The following is a 20,838-nucleotide window of genomic DNA, read 5'->3' on the forward strand; positions in this document are numbered from 1 at the left end:
CGGGCTTGTCTGCAGAAGCCGAACACTGCATCTGGGATTTACGGATTTTGGGTGTAATGCTTTCCAGACTTCTGCAGGAAAAAAATAATAAATGCACTTTTTTTCTGCAAAAATATGTGCATTTATTTTTTCTATGAAGGTGAACTTATCCTTTAAAATGGACTAGCTCCCACAGCCCTGCTCTCTGCACAATACATGTGCAGCACAGTGATGATGTCACGATTACTTTACATGTAATATCGGAGTTTGTAAAGTGACTTGGCGCACACCTTTGTGGCCATTGGGAAATAGATGCAAATTTAAGTGTTTGTGTTTAGCTTTAGACTAGGGTCACACTTGTGCAGCTGTGCAAGCTGCATTATGCATGGAAACAGCAGCTCATTCATTTGAATTGCTGCTTGTCAGTCTGTCCGTTTTCATCCGATCCGATTGTCGGATGGAAAGTAGGGTTTACATCCGTGTGAATTGCAGGGACATGACGCGATCGGATCACCGCGGACATGTCACCACTGACATCCGCTGCCCTATAGGGTGAATAGAGGCTCCGATCAGATCCGCCTGAAAAAGGTGACAGAGGTACCTGATCGGAAAGCCACGTGAAAAGGCCTATACTCACCTCTATGCTGCAGCTGTCCCCTGTCAGCTCTAAGCCTGAGAACCAAGCTAGGTCAACCAACTCTGGGTCACAGGAGTGCAAAATTAAGTGCATTCCTGTGACCTACAAGAGAAGTATGGCCTAAAAAAAAAAACTTTGGCCATACTTTTCTTTTAAGCTGACAATAAAGACTTTAAAGAAAATGTAGCTGAACTTGTTCTAGAAGGGAATATAAAATCATCAATGGCAATTGCAAACTACATCCAGTGAACCCTCTGGCAGGGAACGCACAAAGGCTTTAGGAACAGTGCCATAACCAACTTGTGTGCTGCAGAAGTGTCTACAACACAGGTGTCAAACACAAGGCCCGTGGGCCAAATCTGGCCCTCCAGGCCATTTTGTGGCCCTCGCACCTTTTCTGCAGCTGCAGGAGAGCTCCAGCCCTCCTCTGGTCCTCCAGACCCTTACTTTCTGCTTTCAAGCAATGCATCCAGCATCTTCCCAGCAGCAGCATAAGGAAAAGGGGGTGCACTGTGATGTAAGTGAGAGTGGGGGACTCAACTTCTAATGGTGGGGTGGCTCTTGACATCTAATGTAAGGGGATGCGCTGGACATCTAATCTTACAGATACAACCGGCCCTTTTGAGGGCAATCATAATGCTGATGCGGCCCACAAAGAAACTGAGTTTGACACCCCTGGTCTACAAGGTTAAACAGACCTTTGCAGTGCTGGCTTAACTCCATTATCCATGAAGACAGAGCCATGTGCTCTACAAGTACAGGTGTTCACATTGCACCTACACACTCCAGACCTCTTTAAAGATTACACACACTGGAATTATCCAACTCATTATAGGATCCCGGACACACACACACTAACTAAACTGTATTAATGGCACACAGTGCTTTTGTTGTTTTTTTTTGTTTTTTTATAGCTTTTTAGGACGATTTATGCTGTCAAGTACAATCAATAACTGACCCCAGCTCATACTCCATCAATGGTTATGTGGCCAATTGCAGATCCCCCTACAGATGGTGCCGACGTCTGCATCCTGCAATCCTGTTGCTCTCTCTGCCCATCTATTCTATGATTAAAATCATTCTTTGCACTGTTGGACAGTCATTATGACTGAGCTCCCCATGTTCGTTGTCATGTGACTTTGTAGGATCTGAATCTGGTTCTCTCTGTGCTTCAGAAACTGCTGTCTGAACCCACTGGAGACTTCCCCATCTCTCTCTCTTTAATCTCACAAGGTGGTGCTTACTGTTGCCGTCACCTCTTTGCTGGCAAGTATCTGAACTGGTGACCTTCTCCTGCAAGGAACTTTTATTTTAGTTTTGCATAGAGACGAGCAAGTGTTGAGGCCTTCTTTGGGAAGAAGGATATTTCTGCCTTTCACCTCAACCAAAACCCTTTTTTTTGTCCCTCTGTTCAATTTGGTAGCTGTGGTTCAGGCTGTGAGAGTCCATTTCTCTGTCGGAATTCCGTTCCAGCTGTCTTGCATACAAACTGTCAGACCAAATTCTGACCGTCCAAAACGCGGTGACGTAAAACACTACGACGAGCCGAGAAAAATGAAGTTCAATGCTTCTGGAGTATGCGTGTGTTTTTTCTCCGTCGGAGTTCCACACAGATGTTCTATTTCTAAACTCCGATGGGAAAAAGTCAGATGGGGCCCACACACGGACGGAATATCCGATGAAAAAATTCCGTCTGACTTTTTTCAATCAGAAATTCCAATCGTGTGTACAAGGCATTACAGTTTTGTTTGCCAGTATCCAATTCGATAGGCGGAGGTATTACCTGAAGGTGAAAAACTTCCTGTGTCCCTCAATGGAGAAAAAGGAGTTTATGGCGAGTACAAAAAAAAAAAAAAATCCTATTTTCCTTGTCTCTGTACAACTCCGATAAGCCACGTACCCCTTTCAGTAAATATTGCCTACAAGCTTCTTTCCATCTCCCATGTACAAGTCCCACTTATCTTTGTGCAGTTTCTACAAGCTACTTTTCAGGTCTCCATGTTCCTTTATGCTTGTACAGTAATTACAATCCTTGGTACAAGAGATGTGCAGGTTTCCTTGTATCGGTTTCTTTTGTTTGTATACTTCCTGCTGGGCTATATTCTGTACAGCCGTTCACATGCAGTCCTTAAAGCTGCAAGTAGCAGATGGTAAGGCGAGGAGAGAGTGCCGTATAATAGCTCGGTAACCTCATCCTACCTGTCCCAGTCCCATTCCAGGTCAGAGCAAACTGGTTTTAACAAGAATTGAGATTTTACAGTATAAACTAAAAGCAGCGCATACAGGACATGGAGAATTACGATCACATATAATAGTCGTGTAAAAATTGTATTGCAAGCAAAAAAGAGGATGTTGTAAGACTGTCTGTTAAGAGATTTTACGGGCAGGAAATTCTCAGACAAATTCTGTTGATTTTTAGCGATAGCACAGTGCTGAACCAGGTATTATTGTCTCACACAAAGCAACATCAGGATAGTGAATGCGTGTCAGATGATTGGGCAATATTGGGGTGTGTTGACTATTCGGTATCAAATCCTCAGATTCCCAAGTGCAAGGTCAGCTTTACGAGAAAACCAATGAAAGGGATCTACCCCTTACTACTAACTGTTGCCTCATTAAAGTATCCAAAATGGAAAAAAAGTCTAGAGTAAGGTAGGGTTAAAACGCCTGTAAAGGTTTATTTTGCAATCTTTGTCCCACTGGGAAGATTTACCCTCACATCCTGTCCCATACGCAAAACAGGAAGTGAAAGGAAATACCTGCTAATTAAAGAAATCTCTTGGGAACCCCCCCAGGTCACCAGAACTAGTGTCCTTAGTGCCGATCCTGACCTCCCTGGGGCCCTAAGCAAAATTACGTGTCACATTAAAGTTGAGGAGCAGGTGTTCCGCTGTCATACATGCCATCTTACATTAAAGGGAGAAGCGGGGGGGGGGTGGGTGCTGCCTTCTTATTCTTACCTCTTCTCCCATGCAGCCAGCGAGTTGAGAAGGGGGCCAAAAATGGCTTCTCACTCACCAGGCGGGGCCTCTAGTAATTTCGGGGGCCCTCTGCAGCTTTGTGGGGCCCTAAGCAGCTTGCATAGTGAGCCTACAGGGCGGATCGACCCTGAGTGTCCCCATTGGAAGATTTCCCCTTCATTGCTTTTCTGAGGACAACCCAATTTGAAATTTTCTTTTACTTTCAATGATAATGGAGAAATAGAAAGGGTAAATCTCCCCAAGACCCCTTTTCAGACTACTGGGGTGCTTTTTAGGCGTTTTAGCAGTAAAAATAACGCCTGTAAAGTGCCTCTCATGCCTCCCCAGTGTGAAAGCCTGAGTGCTTTCACACTGGGGCGGTGCCCTTGCAGGAGGGGAAAAAAAGTTCTGTAAGCAGCATCTTTAGGGCAGTGGGGGTGGTGGTGTATACACCGCACCTCCCCTGACATTGAAATCAATGTGCAGCGCTGCTGAAGCACCTGCAAAGCGTTTCGGAAGTGGCGCATTTTGGGTGCTTTTAACCCTTTCCTCGGCCGCTAGCAGAGGTTCAAAGTGCCCCACTAGCGGCCGAAAGGCGATGCTAAAACTGGTGGTGCTTTACTGCTAACGCCCCCCCACCCCAGTGTGAAAGTAGACCAACTGGGGCACAGAGAGGAATAAAAACGGACAGGTGTTCTTAATCTCTCCCCACTCTATCCAAAACAAAAATAAATATTTTGCCTTTAGTTATACTTTAATGCCAAAATATACTGCACCACCCCTAAGCGACGGCTAGGAATTAGGACTACAAGAAATACTAAATTCCAAAATAAATCCAAATTTTAACAGTGTTAAATCTTAAAATATTTCAATAATGCCAAATGTAATTTTATGCCCATATATTTTAATAAAAAACAAATTAATCTCTCAATGATGCTTAATAATCACGCGCATGATATGTAAACAAGTACATACACTGAAGACCCAAATAAACACTCCAAAAAAATTAAATAAAAAAATACCAGTTACTCACCGGTAGCTGTTTTTCTATGAGTCTTACAGGACGGCACCTTGAGAGTAGACTGGCTCCACCTGACAGGAAACACAATCAAAAAGAGGTTTAAAAACCCCGCCCCTCCCCGTGCACCTCAGTTCGTGATAAATTAACAACCATAAGAGCACGGGAACCAGTATATAAAAATACAAACCATATAAATTCCTCAGGGTGGGAAATAGGCCTGCCGTCCTGTAAGACTCATAGAAAAACAGCTACCGGTGAGTAACTGGTATTTTCTCGAGTCGTCTTCCAGGACGGCACCTTTAGAGATAAGCAAGTAACCCTCAGGCCTACCTTAGGGCGGGACCACTGCCTGCAGGACTCTTCTGCCAAACGTCAAGTCTTGGGGTGACAGGAGTTCCACTTGGTAGTGTTTTAGAAAGGTATTCTGGCTTGACCACGTTGCTGATCTACAGATTTGTTCCACTGAAACTCCTGCTCTCTCTGCCCAGGAGGTTGCTATAGATCTCGTGGAATGTGCCTTGACTTTAGGTACTGTTTTGCCAGCCTTACTGTATGCTACTGAAATTGCCTGTCTTATCCATCTAGATATGGAGGCTCTAGATACTTGGCAACCCTTTTTCTGTCCTGAAAAGTTGATTAGCAAGTGTGATGAGCGTCTGAACTCGCTCACCCTTTCTAAATAAATTAACAAACAGCGTCTTACATCCAAACAATGAAAGGTTCGTTCTCTTTCATTCTGTGGGTTTGCGCAAAAAGAAGGAAGTATAATTTCTTGTGACCTATGGAACTTCGTTGCCACCTTAGGTAGGTACAGGGGATCCTGACTTAGGACTACCCTGTCTTCAAATAAACGAAAATAAGGCTCTTTGATTGAGAGCGCTTGCATGTCTCCTATTCTTTTGGCCGTGGCGATGGCCAAAAGAAGGGAGAATTTAAATACCAACAGCCTAACCGGGATGCTGTCTATCGGTTCAAACGGAGGTTTGGATAGCTGATCTAACACCAGGGAGAGGTCCCAAGGGGGAACTCTGGATATCTGTATAGGTGATAACCTATCCCTGGCCGTCAGGAACCTCTTAATAAGAGGATCCAGAGCCAGCCTCTTGTCTAAAAAGTAGGACAAGGCGGCAACCTGTACTCTTAGGGTTCTCGTAGCTAGACCTAGATCTACCCCTTCCTGAAGGAACTCCAAGATAACCGATATTTCGGGTAGTGGGGCTTGTCTTGCTGCGCACCAGCGTGAAAACACCCCCCAGGTCTTGGCATAGATCTTCCTGGTAACTTCCTTACGACTCGCTAAGAGGGTATCTATTACCTTCTCTGAGCAACCCTTCCGCTGCAGGTTCCACCTCTCAAGTACCAGGCCGTCAGACTGAAAAAGCCTGGCTCTGGATGAACGATCGGCCCCTGCCGCAGAAGGTCCACCCGGACCGGGAGAGGGAGGGGAGGAAGGACCGACCACTGTTCTAACATTGGAAACCAAGATCTTTTGGGCCACCAGGGAGCGATCAGGATCAGCTTCCCTTGTGAACGACTCAGTTTTTGCAATACCCTCGGGATCAGATTCAGAGGAGGGAAGGCATAGGCTAGGTAAAATGTCCAGGCCTGGGCCAACGCGTCCACCCCTTCCAATCCCTGATCCCGGGAGAGGGAGAAGAACCTTTCTATCTTCTTGTTCCTCCTGTGAGCAAAGAGGTCTATTTCTGGGATGCCGAAATGATGACATACCCAATCGAAGACCTCCTGACTTAGTTCCCACTCTCCCTGGAGAATGGGTTGGCGGCTTAGAAAGTCCGCTTCTAGGTTTAGGACTCCCCTGATGTGGACTGCTGACAGGGAGTGGACCCTCTGTTCTGCCCAGCCTAGAATTTCTAGGGACAACCTTAGGAGCGAACGGGACCTGGTGCCTCCCTGATGGTTCAGGAACGCCACCGTGGTCGCGTTGTCGGAGAGAATTTGTATTTCCTGGTTCAGGATTCTTTCCTCGAACGCTTCCAAGGCTCTTCCGACCGCTAATAATTCTCGGAAGTTGGAAGACGACTCCCTTTGGTGTCGATCCCAGGAACCCTGGGCCTGTAGGCCCGCCATGTGGGCTCCCCATCCCCAGGAGCTGGCATCCGTAGTTATCCTGAGGGGATTTGACTGGTTCCACTGAAGGCCTCTTTCCAAGTTCCGAGGAATGAGCCACCACTTTAGAGTGTTCTTTACCGACTCTGGAATGGAGACCCTGGAGTCTAGGGATGTTTCCTTCCCGTCCCAGGAGGAGAGGAGGAAGGCCTGTAGTGGCCTGTAGTGGAGCTGAGCCCACGGAACTGCTGGGATGCATGAGGTCATAAGTCCCAACAACCTCATGATCTCCCTGAGTGAAATATCTGCTGTTCCCCTGACAGACCTGACCACTGAGATGAGTCTCTGGACCTTGTCTACTGGTAGGAGAAGCTTTTTCTCTAAGGAATCTATTAAGAATCCCAGATAGATCTTTCTCTGTTCTGGGAGGAGAGAAGATTTTTCTCTGTTTATAATCCATCCTAAGGATTCCAGTGTAGTCAGGACGGTGGTCAGGTCCGTGAGAAGAAGTGCCCGACTGGGATTGAACAGCAGCAGATCGTCGAGGTAGGGGACAAGGGATATGCCTTTCAGATGTAAAAAGGCGACCACCTCTGCTAGCACCTTTGTGAAAACTCTTGGGCTGGAGGCAAGCCCAAAGGGGAGAGTGGTGAATTGCCAGTGTTGGATCCCCTGAGGGGAAACAATGGCGAATCTCAGGAATCTTTGATGGTCCTGGTAAATGGGGACATGGAGGTAGGCGTCCTTCAGGTCTATGGTTATCATAAATACCCCTTCTAAAAGAAGTCCTTTGAGACTGTAAATGTTTTCCATGCGGAACCTCTTGTAGAGGAGATAAGTATTCAGGGGTTTTAAGTTGATGATTAGACGGAATTTTCCCGAGGGTTTTGGTACTACGAAGATGTGAGAGTACACCCCCTGACCCTGTTGGTCTACCGGAACTGTGACTATGACCCCCTGTTGTGCTAGGTCTGACACATTCCCTAGAAGGCTTGCCGCTTTGAGGGGATTTTGGGGTAAATGAGTGAGGAGGAAAATTGGTGGGGGAAGATGGCGGAATTCCAATCTGTAGCCTTCCTTCACTATCTGCAAAATATGAGGACTCTGCGTTATGCTTTCCCAAGCTGGAAGAAATCGGGAGAGCCTTCCCCCGACTCTCGAGTCACTTGGAGTCTTTTCCAGCGGGTTTAGGATCAGGGAAAAGGATTCCCCCTTTTGGTTTATCCTTCCCTGTGATCCACTTCCTATTAAAGGCCGCTCTTCGGTCTGAAGGTCGATTTTTATTCTGGGGGCCTCGAAAAAATCTCCTCCTATTTTGTTTAGGTTTGGGAGGGAACCGTTTACCCTTTTCTGAGGCCCTAGTTAAAGCCTGGTCTAAACCTGTCCCAAAGAGGAAGGATCCCTCAAAGGGTAGGGCACAGAGACGGGATTTGGAGGCCAAATCTCCTTCCCATGTTTTGAGCCATAGTGCCCTTCTTGAGGCGTTAATAAGAGCGCCTGTTTTAGCAGAGGCTCGAGCGGACTCAATTGATGCGTCTGCTAGATAGGCGACAGCGCTACCTATGACTCTAAGGGAATCTCGGATATCCTTAAACTTTGAAGTCTGTGGGATATGTTCTAACATCCTGGATAGCCAGGTATCCGTATTCCTGGCAATGCAGGATGAGGCCAGGGCGGGCCCAAGGGCTGCCGCATTAGCCTCCCAGGCCCTGCGAAGGGAGGTCTCTGCCCGTCTGTCTAGTGAATCTTTTAAATTCCCAGCATCCTCAAAGGAGAGGTCAGACTGTCTAGACAGTTGAGCTAGGGAAGCGTCTAGTTTAGGGACTTTGAAAAATTTGTTTTCTAGTTCCTCCTTAAAGGGACAGCGCCTTTTCCAGGTTTTGTACCTAAGTAACTTCTTTTCAGGTTCTGCCCACTCTTTTAGAACTAAGTCCTGAAGAGATTGGTGAACTGGGATAACCTTTGGCTGGGGTTTAGCTAAACCCTGGTACATCTTATCCTGTGCTGACACTAGTTCGGTCGGCTGCTGAATCCCCTCAGAGGTATAGATAGCTGCCAGTAAACCACCCATGTCATCTGCTGAAAAAATGAATTTGCCTGATCTAGCATCTTCATCCTCCTCATCTGTCTGGCTATCAATGAGACCTTCTTCCTGAGCCTCTGAATCCTCAGAGTCTGACAGAAGAACGTCCCTAGCCCTCAACAATTTTGGAGCCGAGGTGGATAAGCTTTCCTGTGAGGAGGGTCCAGCTGCTAGGGGATCAGGTCCTTTGGGTTTTAAGGCTTCCTTAAACTCTTTTAATGTGGAAAGCATCTCTGACTGAACCGTCAGGAATTCTTTCATTATTAGCAAAGTTTCCTTCCCTGTAAGTTTTTGAATGCACTTAGCACACGAAAGCTTGGAATAGTCAGTGGCTAGCTTAATGCTACAATTCCCACATCTTTTAGCTTTAGATGTATGTTTAGCAGAAACACTAGAAGCCTCCCCCTGGGCAGTAACCTCTTCCCCTGAAAGTAAAAGACAGAGGCGTTAATACAAAAAGGGAGTAGGGGAAGGGAAGGGGGGTGTGTGGGGAATAAGGACCCAGTCCAAGTGCCCCAATGAGGTTTTTTAGAGGTAGACTCACCCCTGGTGGCTTCCTCTGCAGCAGCGGATAGTGCCGGGCGGTCCTCACGCTCCATGGCACCGTCGAATCGGGCGCCACTCTCTCCCCTGCTGCGATCCGTGTGTGTGAGCTAACGCCGATGGCGGCCGCCATTTTGGTGAAGACCGGAACCGGAAGTACGTCATCACCATGCGCCGCCATCGATGCAGCGTCGAATGCTGGCTCCACCGAGAAACGAGCCTGGGAGAACAGCAGCCGAGTCCACAGCGCGGAGATGCATCTTTACCCGGCCCAGCAGGTAGGAAGACGCTCGGGAGAGAGGGATTCCAGCCACCTAGGTGTTCTGAGGTAGCCACTATCCCAGATACACCTAGCCGGGGGGGGTTTCCAAACATGGTTTTTCCTTCCGCTCCCCCCCCCCTCAATACAGGGAGACCCTCCGGACAGGCAATAGCCTCACTGAGCTCAAGGCCTCCCAGGACCCATGGCTCACCTTCCAGGAGGGGGACCACCAGCCCCAGGCCTTAGGTCTTTTTGGAAAAACAAAAAAACGTTTCGCTGGGGGAAACACAATCATGAACTGAGGTGCACGGGGAGGGGCGGGGTTTTTAAACCTCTTTTTGATTGTGTTTCCTGTCAGGTGGAGCCAGTCTACTCTCAAGGTGCCGTCCTGGAAGAAGACTCGAGAAAAAGAGGTTAAAATTACTATAAAGAAAAGCAGCTTGCTCAATGATGTATATAAACACACATACACCTAGGACCCCTTTCACACTGGCAGATGCACCCGCTAAGCAGGGGATCGGTCTGCTGAGTAGGTGGATGACAGGTCTGTATCTGCTCTGCTGATGTAGAGCGGACACAGCCCGCTGTCCTCTATGGGCAGTCAGATGGAAACGGACCTTCTGTCTAAAAAAAATACAAGTGCTGCGCGGATTTCTAATAAAAAACAAACAACGTGCATCAAGTGATAGTGAACAACAATAAAAATTAGTAATCCAATAAACTGCAAAAGAAAGTAAACAGCACCCCCCTGTGACAAACACAGTGTTCAAAACAATCTTGATTGCTCACGCAGATACTGCTGATCAGTAAGGATGAGCTCTGGCGTGTTCGCATAGAACACGTGCAGGGCCCACCAGGAAGTGTGCACAGCGCTGCGCTAATAACAGCCAGGGAGAGATTTCACGATCCCTCCAGCCGAGCATCGGGACAATGTCTCCCTGGCTGTGATTAGCACAGCGCCGTGCACACTTCCTGGCGGGCCCTGCACGTGTTCTATGCGAACACGCCAGAGCTCATCCTTAATGATCAGTAAAGCAAGCCAAAGATAATACATTTTTCGCTCAATTCTCCCATAAACACAGTCCATGCTGACAAGGGAATCCTTCCCACGGTTTGTGTTCTGCCAGTGGGGGGCCTTCTCCGTCGGCAGAAAATAAAGATCATTGCTTGCTGCTATAGCCACTGGCAGTGCTCACATGCAAAAAATCTGACAGGCTGGTTGTACTGAAGTCGATTGATGGATCTACTTCAGTACAACCAGCCTGCCCAAAGATGGATCAAATTTCAGCCACTCCCTGCCGAACCAGCCAATATTTGATCCAGCAATTAGCTTCCCTGCACAGATTCACACAGGAAAGCTCTACTTTGAGTCCATTCGAGGGTCTTATTTTAACTGAAGCACCCAGTACAGGGATATGGGGTAAGTCTGCTGGAACCCAAGATTTAGTTAAAATCCATAAACAGTCCTGCAAAAGCAAGATCAATTGGGAGGTGTGTGGTTCGCAGAGGGGAATTGTGAGAAGTGTTGGAACCCCAAGTCCATACAGCAGTTAAGCGTTATATCTAACAAGCGTAGTTTGACCCCTCATAACTGGGGTTCATGCACTTCCAGTAAGCCTTCAGGTTTGGCACATGTGCGAGATGGGATTGTGTTTTGGAGCACATGGAAGATTCTCCCCTGTGATGGATGAAGTCACAATGACTTTTCCTGATTGTTTAACACTGTTTGTCACGGAAGGATTTATTTACTAAGGCTACTTTCACACTGAGGCGCTGGGTGCGCTGGTGGTAAAGTGCCACTATTTTTAGAGGCGTTTTATCGTTGTGTTTGCAGCGATTTTCCGCCGCTGGCGTTGCGATTTTAACCTCCGCTAGTAGTCGAAAAAGGGTTAAAAACGCCCACAAAAACGCCACTCTGCGGCGTTTTGGAGGCACGACCCCATTGTTTTCAATGGGCAGGGGCGCAATAGAAGCAATATTTTTACCACTCCTATCGCACCCCAAAAATGCGGCTTGCAGGACTTTTTTTAGGCGTCCCGCCAGCACACCCTCAGGCTTTCACCCTGGATAGAAAGGAGCGGCTCTTTCAGGGCGCATTGCAGGCGCTATTTTTAGCGCAATAGCGCCTGCAAAGTCCCTCAGTGCGAAAGCTGCCTAAAGCTGGAGAGTGCAAAAATCAGGCTCACTTCTGCATAGAAGCCAATTTAAAGGGGTTGTAAAGGTACAATTATTTTTTCCCTAAATAGCTTCCTTTACCTTAGTGCAGTCCTCCTTCACTTATCTCATCCTTCCATTTTGCTTTTAAATGTTCTTATTTCTTCTGAGAAATCCTCACTTCCTGTTCTTCTGTCTGTAACTACACACCGTAATGCAAGGCTTTCTCCCTGGTGTGGAGTGTCATGCTCGCCCCCTGGCTTGGACTACGGGAGAGTCAGAACGCTCTCTACATTGCAGATAGAGAAAGGAGCTGTGTGTAAGTGGGCATCCTGACTCTCCTGTAGTCCAAGGGAGGGGGCGAGCATGACACTCCACACCAGGGAGAAAGCCTTGCATTACTGTGTGTAGTTACAGACAGAAGAACAGGAAGTGAGGATTTCTCAGAAGAAATAAGAACATTTAAAAGCAAAATGGAAGGATGAGGTAAGTGAAGGAGGACTGCACTAAGGTAAAGAAAGCTATTTAGGGAAAAAAAAAAAAAAAAAAAATGTACCTTTACAATCGCCTTTAACTTGTTCAATTAAGCATTGGCAATAACACCTGGAAGCTGACTGGTTTCTATGCAATAGTGAGCCTGGCAACTGTATTGTTTTTGTTAATTTGTCTAAAGTTCAGCTTTAAAGCGCCATTTCCTGCTAGATTACTATGTAACTAACAACACAATTCTTGGCTGGTTGGCAGCGATAGCTAAAAACGTATGCAAAGTGCATGCAAAACTTAAACTGACAAAACAAGGAAATAAAAGATACGAGGACAATTCAACCTTACAGAAGGGCATCTTTCAATTACGAAACTTTGGAATCCATACTCTATTTTTTCACTTGTTTGTAAAGCGCCATGCCCACGCTTTTCAGATAAAGCACATGCCTCCTGCTGATTGGAGAGCTCTACCTCTGACTTAGCAGTGAGCAAATCGGACCTCTACAAAGAAGACAGGTTTCACATTGGGAGCATGGGTCCTTCTCTACACCATACTGGAAGGGACAGGCTAGTCTACTCTGGGTACAAGGCTGGGCTGTGTCTGCTTTCTAAATAAAGTGAAACGGTCAAACTTTTGATGCGTCTGAAATATATTTAACGGATTTAAAATTAAGGTTTATCAGGGCTTTAAAGTGATTAAAAAAAAAAAAAAGCTTTGCAAATAACAAACATGTCATACTTACCTCCACTGTGCAGCTCGTTTTGCACAGAGTGGCCCCGATCCACATCTTCTGGGGTCCCTCGGCGGCTCTCGCGGCTTCTCCCTGCATCAGATAACCCCCCCTAGGAGAAGTGTTCTCCCAGGGGGTTACCTTGCGGGCACGCTCCTGAGTCCAGCATTTGCGTCCATAGACGAACGCCGGACTCGGCCCCCCGGCGCCTGCGTCATTGGATTTGATTGACAACAGCGGGAACCAATGGCTGCTCTGCTATTAATCTGTCCAATCAAGAGCAGGGACCCTGTGCAGAGAGGGACAGCGTGTCTCCGCCGAGGGAAATACGGGGCTCAGGTAAGTAAAACGGGGGGGGGGGGGCGGCGGGGCTGTAGGATGCATTAAGGTGAAAAAACACAAGGGTTTACAATCCCTTTAACGTGATTGTAAAGGCTTGTTTTTTTTTTTCTATAAAGATAACAAACATGTTATTCTTACCTCCTCTGTGCAGTGGATTTGCACAGAGCAGCCCGGATCCTCCTCTTCTCGGGTTCCTCTCTTTGGCTCTCCTGGCCCCTCCCTTCTGTTCAGTGCCCCCACAGCAAGCTGCTTGTTATAGGGGCACCCAAGCTGAGTCACAGCTCCTTGTGTCCATTTAGACATGGAGCCCTGCCCCCCTCCCCTGATTGGCTAGCTGACTTTGATGGACAGTAGGGGTAGCCAATGGCAGACTGGAGCAGATTGTATGGCAACCAGTGGAATTCTAGCTTTCATTTTAAAGCTTAACAGAACAAGCTAAAGTTAGAAGCTCATTGGTTGCCATGCACAGCTGCTCCAGTTTTAGTAAATTCCCAGTGTTTATATGACAGCTGTATGCAAGATATAAGAAAAATTCTAATAAACGCATTACTAGGTTAAATGGTGTATATTTTAGATCTGTCTGGAGTAGAGGTCGACCGATATGGGTTTTTCTCTGGCCGATGCTGATGCCGATATTTAGAAATCTCGGCGGCCGATATACGATGCCGATTTTTTTGGGCCGATATGTTAGGCCGATTTTAATTTTTTTTCCTCTTCATCTCATAAAATCTAACAGTTGGACCACTTTCACACTGGGGTGTTTTTCAGGTGCTTTTGGGCTAAAAATAGCACCTGTAAAGTGCCTGCAAAACGGCTCCCCAGCGGTGCGCTGGCAGGATGTTAAAAAAAAAAAAGTCCTGCAAGCAGCATCTTTGGAGCGGTGTATACCGCTTCTCCACCACTCCTGCCCATTGAAATGAATGGGAACTGCTGCCGAAGCGCCTGCAAAGCGTTTCTGCAGCGGTGCTACACAGGCGCATTTAACCTCTTCAATGGCCGCTAGCTGGGTTATAAGCGCCCCACTAGCAGCCAAATAGCGCAGCTAAAATTATGGTAAAGCACTGCTAAAAACTATCCGCATTTTACCGGCAACGCCTGCCCACTCCAGCGTAAAAGCAGCAGAGTTCTGCCGGAAAAAAAAAATATTGAAAGTCAGCAGCTACAAATACTGCAGTTGCTGACTTTTAATATATGGACACTTACCTGTCCTGGGCGCCCGCAAAGTCGGCACCCGAAGCCGATCTCTCCCTCGGCTCTCGGGGGCTGCCCCCCACCATCTTCGGTAAGAGAATCAGGAAGCCGGCACAAAAACAGGTAATCTTTTGAAAAAAAAAAAAAACACACACACCAGGCTAACTTTACTGTTTAGTTTTTTTTAAATTAAAGGGTATTTTTTTCCCAAAAAATTGCGTTTGAAAGACCTCTGCGCAAATACCGTCTGACATAAAATATTGCAACAACTGCTATTTTATTCCCTAGGGTCTCGTCTAAAAAAAAATATATATATATAAAGTTTGGGGGTTCTAAGTGATTTTCTAGCAGAAAATGCAGGATTTTTAAATTGTAAGCGACAAGTGTCAGAAAACATTTAGGCCCGGATTCAGATACAATTGTGTATCTATCGGCGGGTGGTAACGTATCTCAGATACGTTACGCCGCCGTAAATTAGGGCGCAAGTTCCGTATTCAGAAAGAACTTGCGCCCTAAGTTACGGCGGCGTAACGTATGAGGTACGGCATAAGCCCGCCTAATTAAAATCTGGATGATGTGGGCGTGTTTTATTTACATTTCATGTGACCCCGCGTATTTTACGTTTTTTTACGAACGGCGCATGCGTCGTTCGTGAAAGAATCCCAGTGCGCATGCTCGAAATGACGCCGCAAATCGTCATTGCTTTAGACATGAACGTAACCTACATACAGCCCTATTCACGAACGACTTACGCAAACAAGATAAAATTTTCAAAATTCGACGCGGGAACGACGTCCATACTTAACATAGGATACCTTTCATATAGCAGGGGTAACTTTAAGCCGGAAAAAGCCTAACGTAAACGACGTAAAAAAATGCGCCGGGCGGACGTACGTTTCTGAATCGGCGTATCTACCTAATTTGCATATTCGACGCAGAAATCTACGGAAGCGCCACCTATCGGCCAGCGTAAATATGCAGCCTAAGATACGACGGTGTTAGAGCCTTACGCTGGCCGTATCTTAGTAAAATTCTGACGTATCTTGCTTTCTGAATACAGAAAGAAGATACGCCGGCGCTTCGTAGCACTTACGCGGCGTATCAATAGATACGCCGGCGTAAAGGCTATCTGAATCCGGGCCTTAGTCTTTAAATGGTTAAACGGAGAACTTCTACACAAGGAGTTCAATTCATTGATAAGTAGAAACGTTGTATCTTTTCTCACACTTGGCAGGCTGCCCAGAGACAAGTCTCGGCCACTGACGATTAATTAAAAAGTGCTAAAAATCGGCCTACATATCGGTCAACCTCTAGTCTGGAGCTCATCTTTAAAAATTATCAACATGCCTTCACAAATGTTTTATGTTTAGCTTCTTTATGAAATCCCTGCTGTAAAACTGAACATTAGCATTACTGTCCAATCCATGCTGCAAGAGGCATAGTAATCAGTGAGGCCCCATCCTCATAGCTGGCTGTCCAATACATACAACTTGTTGGACACACATTACACTTCACTCTCTAATTAAGCTACCATGTTATTTTACAAGGTGAAGCATCTCAAAGTTTATTGTGAAATGGTTATCACTTACTGGATCACGGGTTGGTAAAAGATCCTTCTTCTCTTGTAATTCTTCTTCCTCATCTGTACTGTACTCTTCCATGGTTTCTCCACTGGCAAAGTGGATAATTCTACGTGGAATTTTCTTCTTCTTCCTTACATCCCCTAGCTCAACACTCTCAAACTCACGGTCCCCACTGGACATGACCTGGACAAATAAAAACATTCATTTTTATTTATTATTTTAAACGTATCCCACCTAAAAGTAATGTTTAAAGGGATACTGGCCATAGCCGCCAAGTGTATGACTCAACCCCGCCCCCCGGCGCGCCGCGTCATTGATTTGATTGACAGCAGCGGGAGGTGACTGCAAGGTGTTTTTTCACCTTAATACATATGATGCATTAAGGTGAAAAAACACAAAGCTTTACAACCCCTTAAAGCGGAGGTTCACCCTAAAAAAAGCACCGTATTTATCGGCGTATACCGTGCACTTTTTTGCCCTGAAAATCAGGGCAAAATCGTGGGTGCGCGGTATACGCCGATACCCGCGCCGAGTTTTGAATACTGCGCCAACATATACCGAGCGCAGTACACTCGGGTATAGTCGGGCAGTCTTGGCTCCTTCCGCGCTCACGTCCTGGACGTACAGGACGTCAGCGCGGGTAGCCGAGCATTGCCCACAATACACGAGTGTACTGCGCTCTGTATATGTCGGCGCAGTATTCAAACTCGGCGCGGGAAACGAGCGGGGAGGACGCCGCAGAAGGACGCCGGACCCGCCGCAGAAGGACACCCGAAGCCACAGAAGGACACCCGAAGCCGCCGAAGAGGACACCCGAAGCCACAGACGAACGCAGGACCCGACGAGGCCGCCGATGGACGCCGCGCAAGACACCAAAACTGTAAGTACAAAAAAAACTTTTTTTCCACAGGATTCGGGTCAACTTTAGGGGTGCGCGGTATACGCGGGAGCGCGTTATACCGCGATAAATACGGTACGTACCATTCAATCCAGCATACTGCCGACATGTACAGTATGCTGTTTTTTTTGGGGGGTTTTCGGTTTACATACCGTAGTATAGGTATTCCCCCCCCCCCCCCCGGCTTCCGGGTAGTGAATCCCGCGGGAGTGAGCGTCCATATTCAGCCCCCCCCAGGGGCAAACTGCGCATTACCAGTTTCCGGTGACCAGTTTTTCTTTCGGAAACTGGTGACCCGCATTATGCGCCGGGGGGGGGGGGCCATGGAGCTTTTGTCATACGTCAATCACTTAGTCTCTGAATAGGAACGCCCACTCCCACAGGATTCACTACCCGGAAGCCAGGGGAAGAAATACCTATACAACGGTATGTAAACCGGAAAAAAAAACAGCATACTGTAGGGATCACTATTGGTGAACAGAGTTCCTGTGCTGGCCATTATGAGGAGGTTTCATTCACCATGTTTGATTGCTATACGTTTTATAATTTTGGAGAATGCAATGAAAGGTAGAGAAACACAGAAAGGTAGGTAAAAACACCCAAAACCCCAGGCGGACAAAGAAAACGGTCAGGAATTGAAGACGGGGATATTTTGGTGTTTGCGTATCCAAATGGATCAAGGAAGTCACAGGTTCACTCTTTACCAGACTAAACTTGTGACTTAAAGTGGAGGTTCACCCTAAAAACAGGTATATACCAGTCAATCCAGCATACTGCCGACATGTACAGTATGCTGGGTTTTTTTTTCTTTTTTTTTTTTCGGTTTACATACCGTTGTATAGGTATTTTCCCCCTGGCTTCCGGGTAGTGAATCCTGTGGGAGTGGGCGTTTCCTATTCAGAGACTAAGAGATTGACGTATGACAAAAGCTTCCCCCCGGCGCATAATGCGCGTCACCAGTTTCCGAAAGAAAAACTGGTCACCGGAAACTGGCAACGCGCCTTTTGCGCCGGGGGGGAAGCTTTTGTCACGTTTGCGGGGGTATTCGGCCGCTAGTGGGGCACTTTCAACCCCCGCTAGCGGCCGAAAAATGGTTTAAAACCACCTGCAAAGTGCCACTACAGTGGTGTGGCCGTGGTGCCCGTTCATTTCAATGGGCAGGAGTGGTGGAATAACTTTAACGTCCTGCCAGCGCACTGCTCCAGTGTGAATGCCCTCAGGCAAAGGAGCGGCTCTTTCAGGGCGCTATTTTTTGCATTATAGCGCCTGCAAAGCGTCTCAGTGTGAAAGGGGTCTTAGTGTTTTTTCTGAAGCAGCGTTTATAAACAGCACCCCAGAAATACTCATCCACCTTCCATAAGTTCTTACAATACATGTAGATAGTTAGACGGTTATACCAATGGGTTTAACACTGGTCATACACTATACAATCTGATTGTACAATCTCTGTAACATCCCCCTTAAGGCTGGTACACACTATTCGTTTTTCCCGTTCAACCCAGCGGGCTGACTGAAAAAAAAAAAAACCCTGTCAGCTCATGTCGGAGCCACTGAACTCACAACGCAAAGTACAGCGATCTCCCCTGCTGAGTTCTGACAGGGGGGCGGCCCCTCCGACAGAGCACTCCGATCAGCGCTCTCAGCCATTGGCTGAGAGCGCTGATCGGGAGTCATTCGGCTGCTGGTTTTCCAGCATGCTCATCTGGTGGAAGCTGGCCAAACGGCTGGCTTCTGTTGGACAGACCGACATACAAACGGGCAGAATCTCGGCCGTTTTTTTTTCTCCCCTCTTTTGAACTGGCAAATGTCTCCCTAAATTCAGCCTGTGTGTACCCGACGTTAGAATTACTAAAACTCTTTTACATGAAGACTAATCTAAACTATTCATTGAATTTGCATCAAATAAGGCAGCCCTTGCCCTTAATAGTTGGTGGTAGATCTAAAAGGAGATTGTACAATCTGTACAAATGAGACCAAACCTGTCAGCAAGCGGTCACTGCCACCCAACCAACCAACTGTGGCTGAGGAATACCCCACCCTGCTGCCACCTGTACACAGGGGGAGGGGTGATGGGGGGGGTTAAGATACTCGTGACATCATTGATCTAATTAGATCAATGATGTCATGAGCTGTGATGAGTTTGGAGGGGGATGTGAACCCACATGTGTGCGAGCCTGCCAGGAAGCTGTCACCTGTACCGGCCAATCATCTGCGGCCATGTACCTTGTGTATGTGCAGATGCATGGCAGGGAATGCTCTGGCCACAGATGATTGGCCCATACAGGTGACAGCTTCCTGGCAGGTTCACATCCCAGAATTGAACACCAGCCTCCAGAACCCCTCCCCCACCTCTGTGTATACATACAGCTGTGGACAGGGAGTGCCCTGGCAGCAGATTGAGCAGCAAGTGACAGGTTCTCTTTGAAGCCAAGTTCAGACAGGAGCCAGGTGTACACAATCCCACCTCTCTGAATGGAGGAAGGAGGAAATGAAGAGATTGGAACCCCCAGAACAAGAACATGTGATATCAGGGCATGCTGGGAGTTGTAGTCCTACAGCAGCTGTGTGACCACAAGACAGGTCCTCTTCTCCCAGCCTGTGGCAGAGTGAAGGGAGCTCTGTGGCTGCCTGTTGATACAGAATATATATATACACATCCCCTGCTGACATATGACAGCCGGTCACCGCTCACCTCCCCGGTGGCCATACTTCCGCACTCCAACACCGACTGCCTGGCAACGACACCGAGTCCCGCTCCTCCCTGAGTTTCTCACAGGCACTCCGTGCTCTCCAGGCCTCGATGTGTACACGCACGGCAGACGCTACCTCACTTGCATTCCTATTGGACGGCGCACCCTCACTTGCACTCCGTTTGGACGGCGCTCCCTCACTTGCATTCCTATTGGACGGCGCTCCCTCTCTTGCATTCCAATTGGACGGCCGATCTTATGGTAAATAAGGTTAAGAGGCTACAACCTCTAGGTGGCGCTGCTTTCCGAAAAAAACTGCAGACCGACATTTGAAAACTAAGCAGCAGATGGCGCTGCTGAGCAGTCTGTCATCAGATTCTCTTCAATGGGAGCAGCAGCTGTATGTAGCCGGGTGCAGTGTGTGTGTGTGTTGTGTGAGGGTGGAGCCTTACTGGGGAGACTGAGAGAGCTGGTGCTGCTCTGTACAAAGCTTTCCTGATATTTGCTAAATAAATAAATAAAATAAAAAATTACATTTTTAACATTAGATTTAGGCTAATTAAGGGGAGCAGAAACTGGTATTTTTTTTTAAACCAATGCCGTACTTACCGTTGTAGAGATAGATGTTCTCCCGCCACTTCCGGGTATAGTCTTCGGGACTGGGCGTTCCTATTTGATTGACAGTCTTCCGCCGGTCGCATACATCGCGTCACGAGTTTCCGAAAGTAGCCGAACGTCGGTGCGCAGGCGCCGTATAGAGCCGCACCGACGTTCGGCTTCTTTCGGCAACTGGTGACGCGCTGTATGCGACTGTCGGAAGGCTGTCAATCAAATAAGAAGGCCCAGTCCCGCAGACCATACCCGGAAGCGGCGGGAGAACATCTATCTCTAAAACGGTAAGTACAGCATTGATTTAAAAAAAAATACCCGTTTCTTCTCCCCTTAATTAGCCTAAATCTAATGTTAAAAAAAAAAATTCGGGGGAACTCCCGCTTTAAAGTGGATGTAAACCCTCACATATACCCAGTAATGTGAACAGTCTCAGAGGATACACAGAGATGTAACAAATCTCCCTACATAACCTTTACTTGTATATCTGCTGTCTTCAGCTTTATATATTCTTTAGAAAAGTGAACATTGTGTTAGAAATTGTAATTCCTGTTTCAGCAGTGGGAGGGGAGTCTGGGCATACACTGTGTGAGAGCTGATTAGAG

The 20,838-nt window shown here is 47.2% G+C and overlaps 1 protein-coding gene across 1 annotated transcript in view; it reads right to left on the reverse strand.

The window, feature by feature from the left end:
- Positions 1 to 19,818, reverse strand: part of FAM177A1 (family with sequence similarity 177 member A1) — a 31,864-nt gene extending 12,046 nt beyond the window's left edge. Inside the window, exons 1-2 of the mRNA XM_040333239.1 lie at positions 19,627 to 19,818; positions 16,043 to 16,219 (exon numbers count right to left, since the gene is read on the reverse strand). Coding sequence (XP_040189173.1) covers positions 16,043 to 16,219; positions 19,627 to 19,641 — 192 coding nt within the window. The 5' untranslated portion in view covers positions 19,642 to 19,818. The remainder of the gene's footprint in view (positions 1 to 16,042; positions 16,220 to 19,626) is intronic.
- Positions 19,819 to 20,838: the final 1,020 nt, after the last annotated feature.

This window comes from Rana temporaria, chromosome 13 (genome assembly GCF_905171775.1).
Source record: "Rana temporaria chromosome 13, aRanTem1.1, whole genome shotgun sequence".
Taxonomy (NCBI): Eukaryota; Metazoa; Chordata; class Amphibia; order Anura; family Ranidae; genus Rana; species Rana temporaria.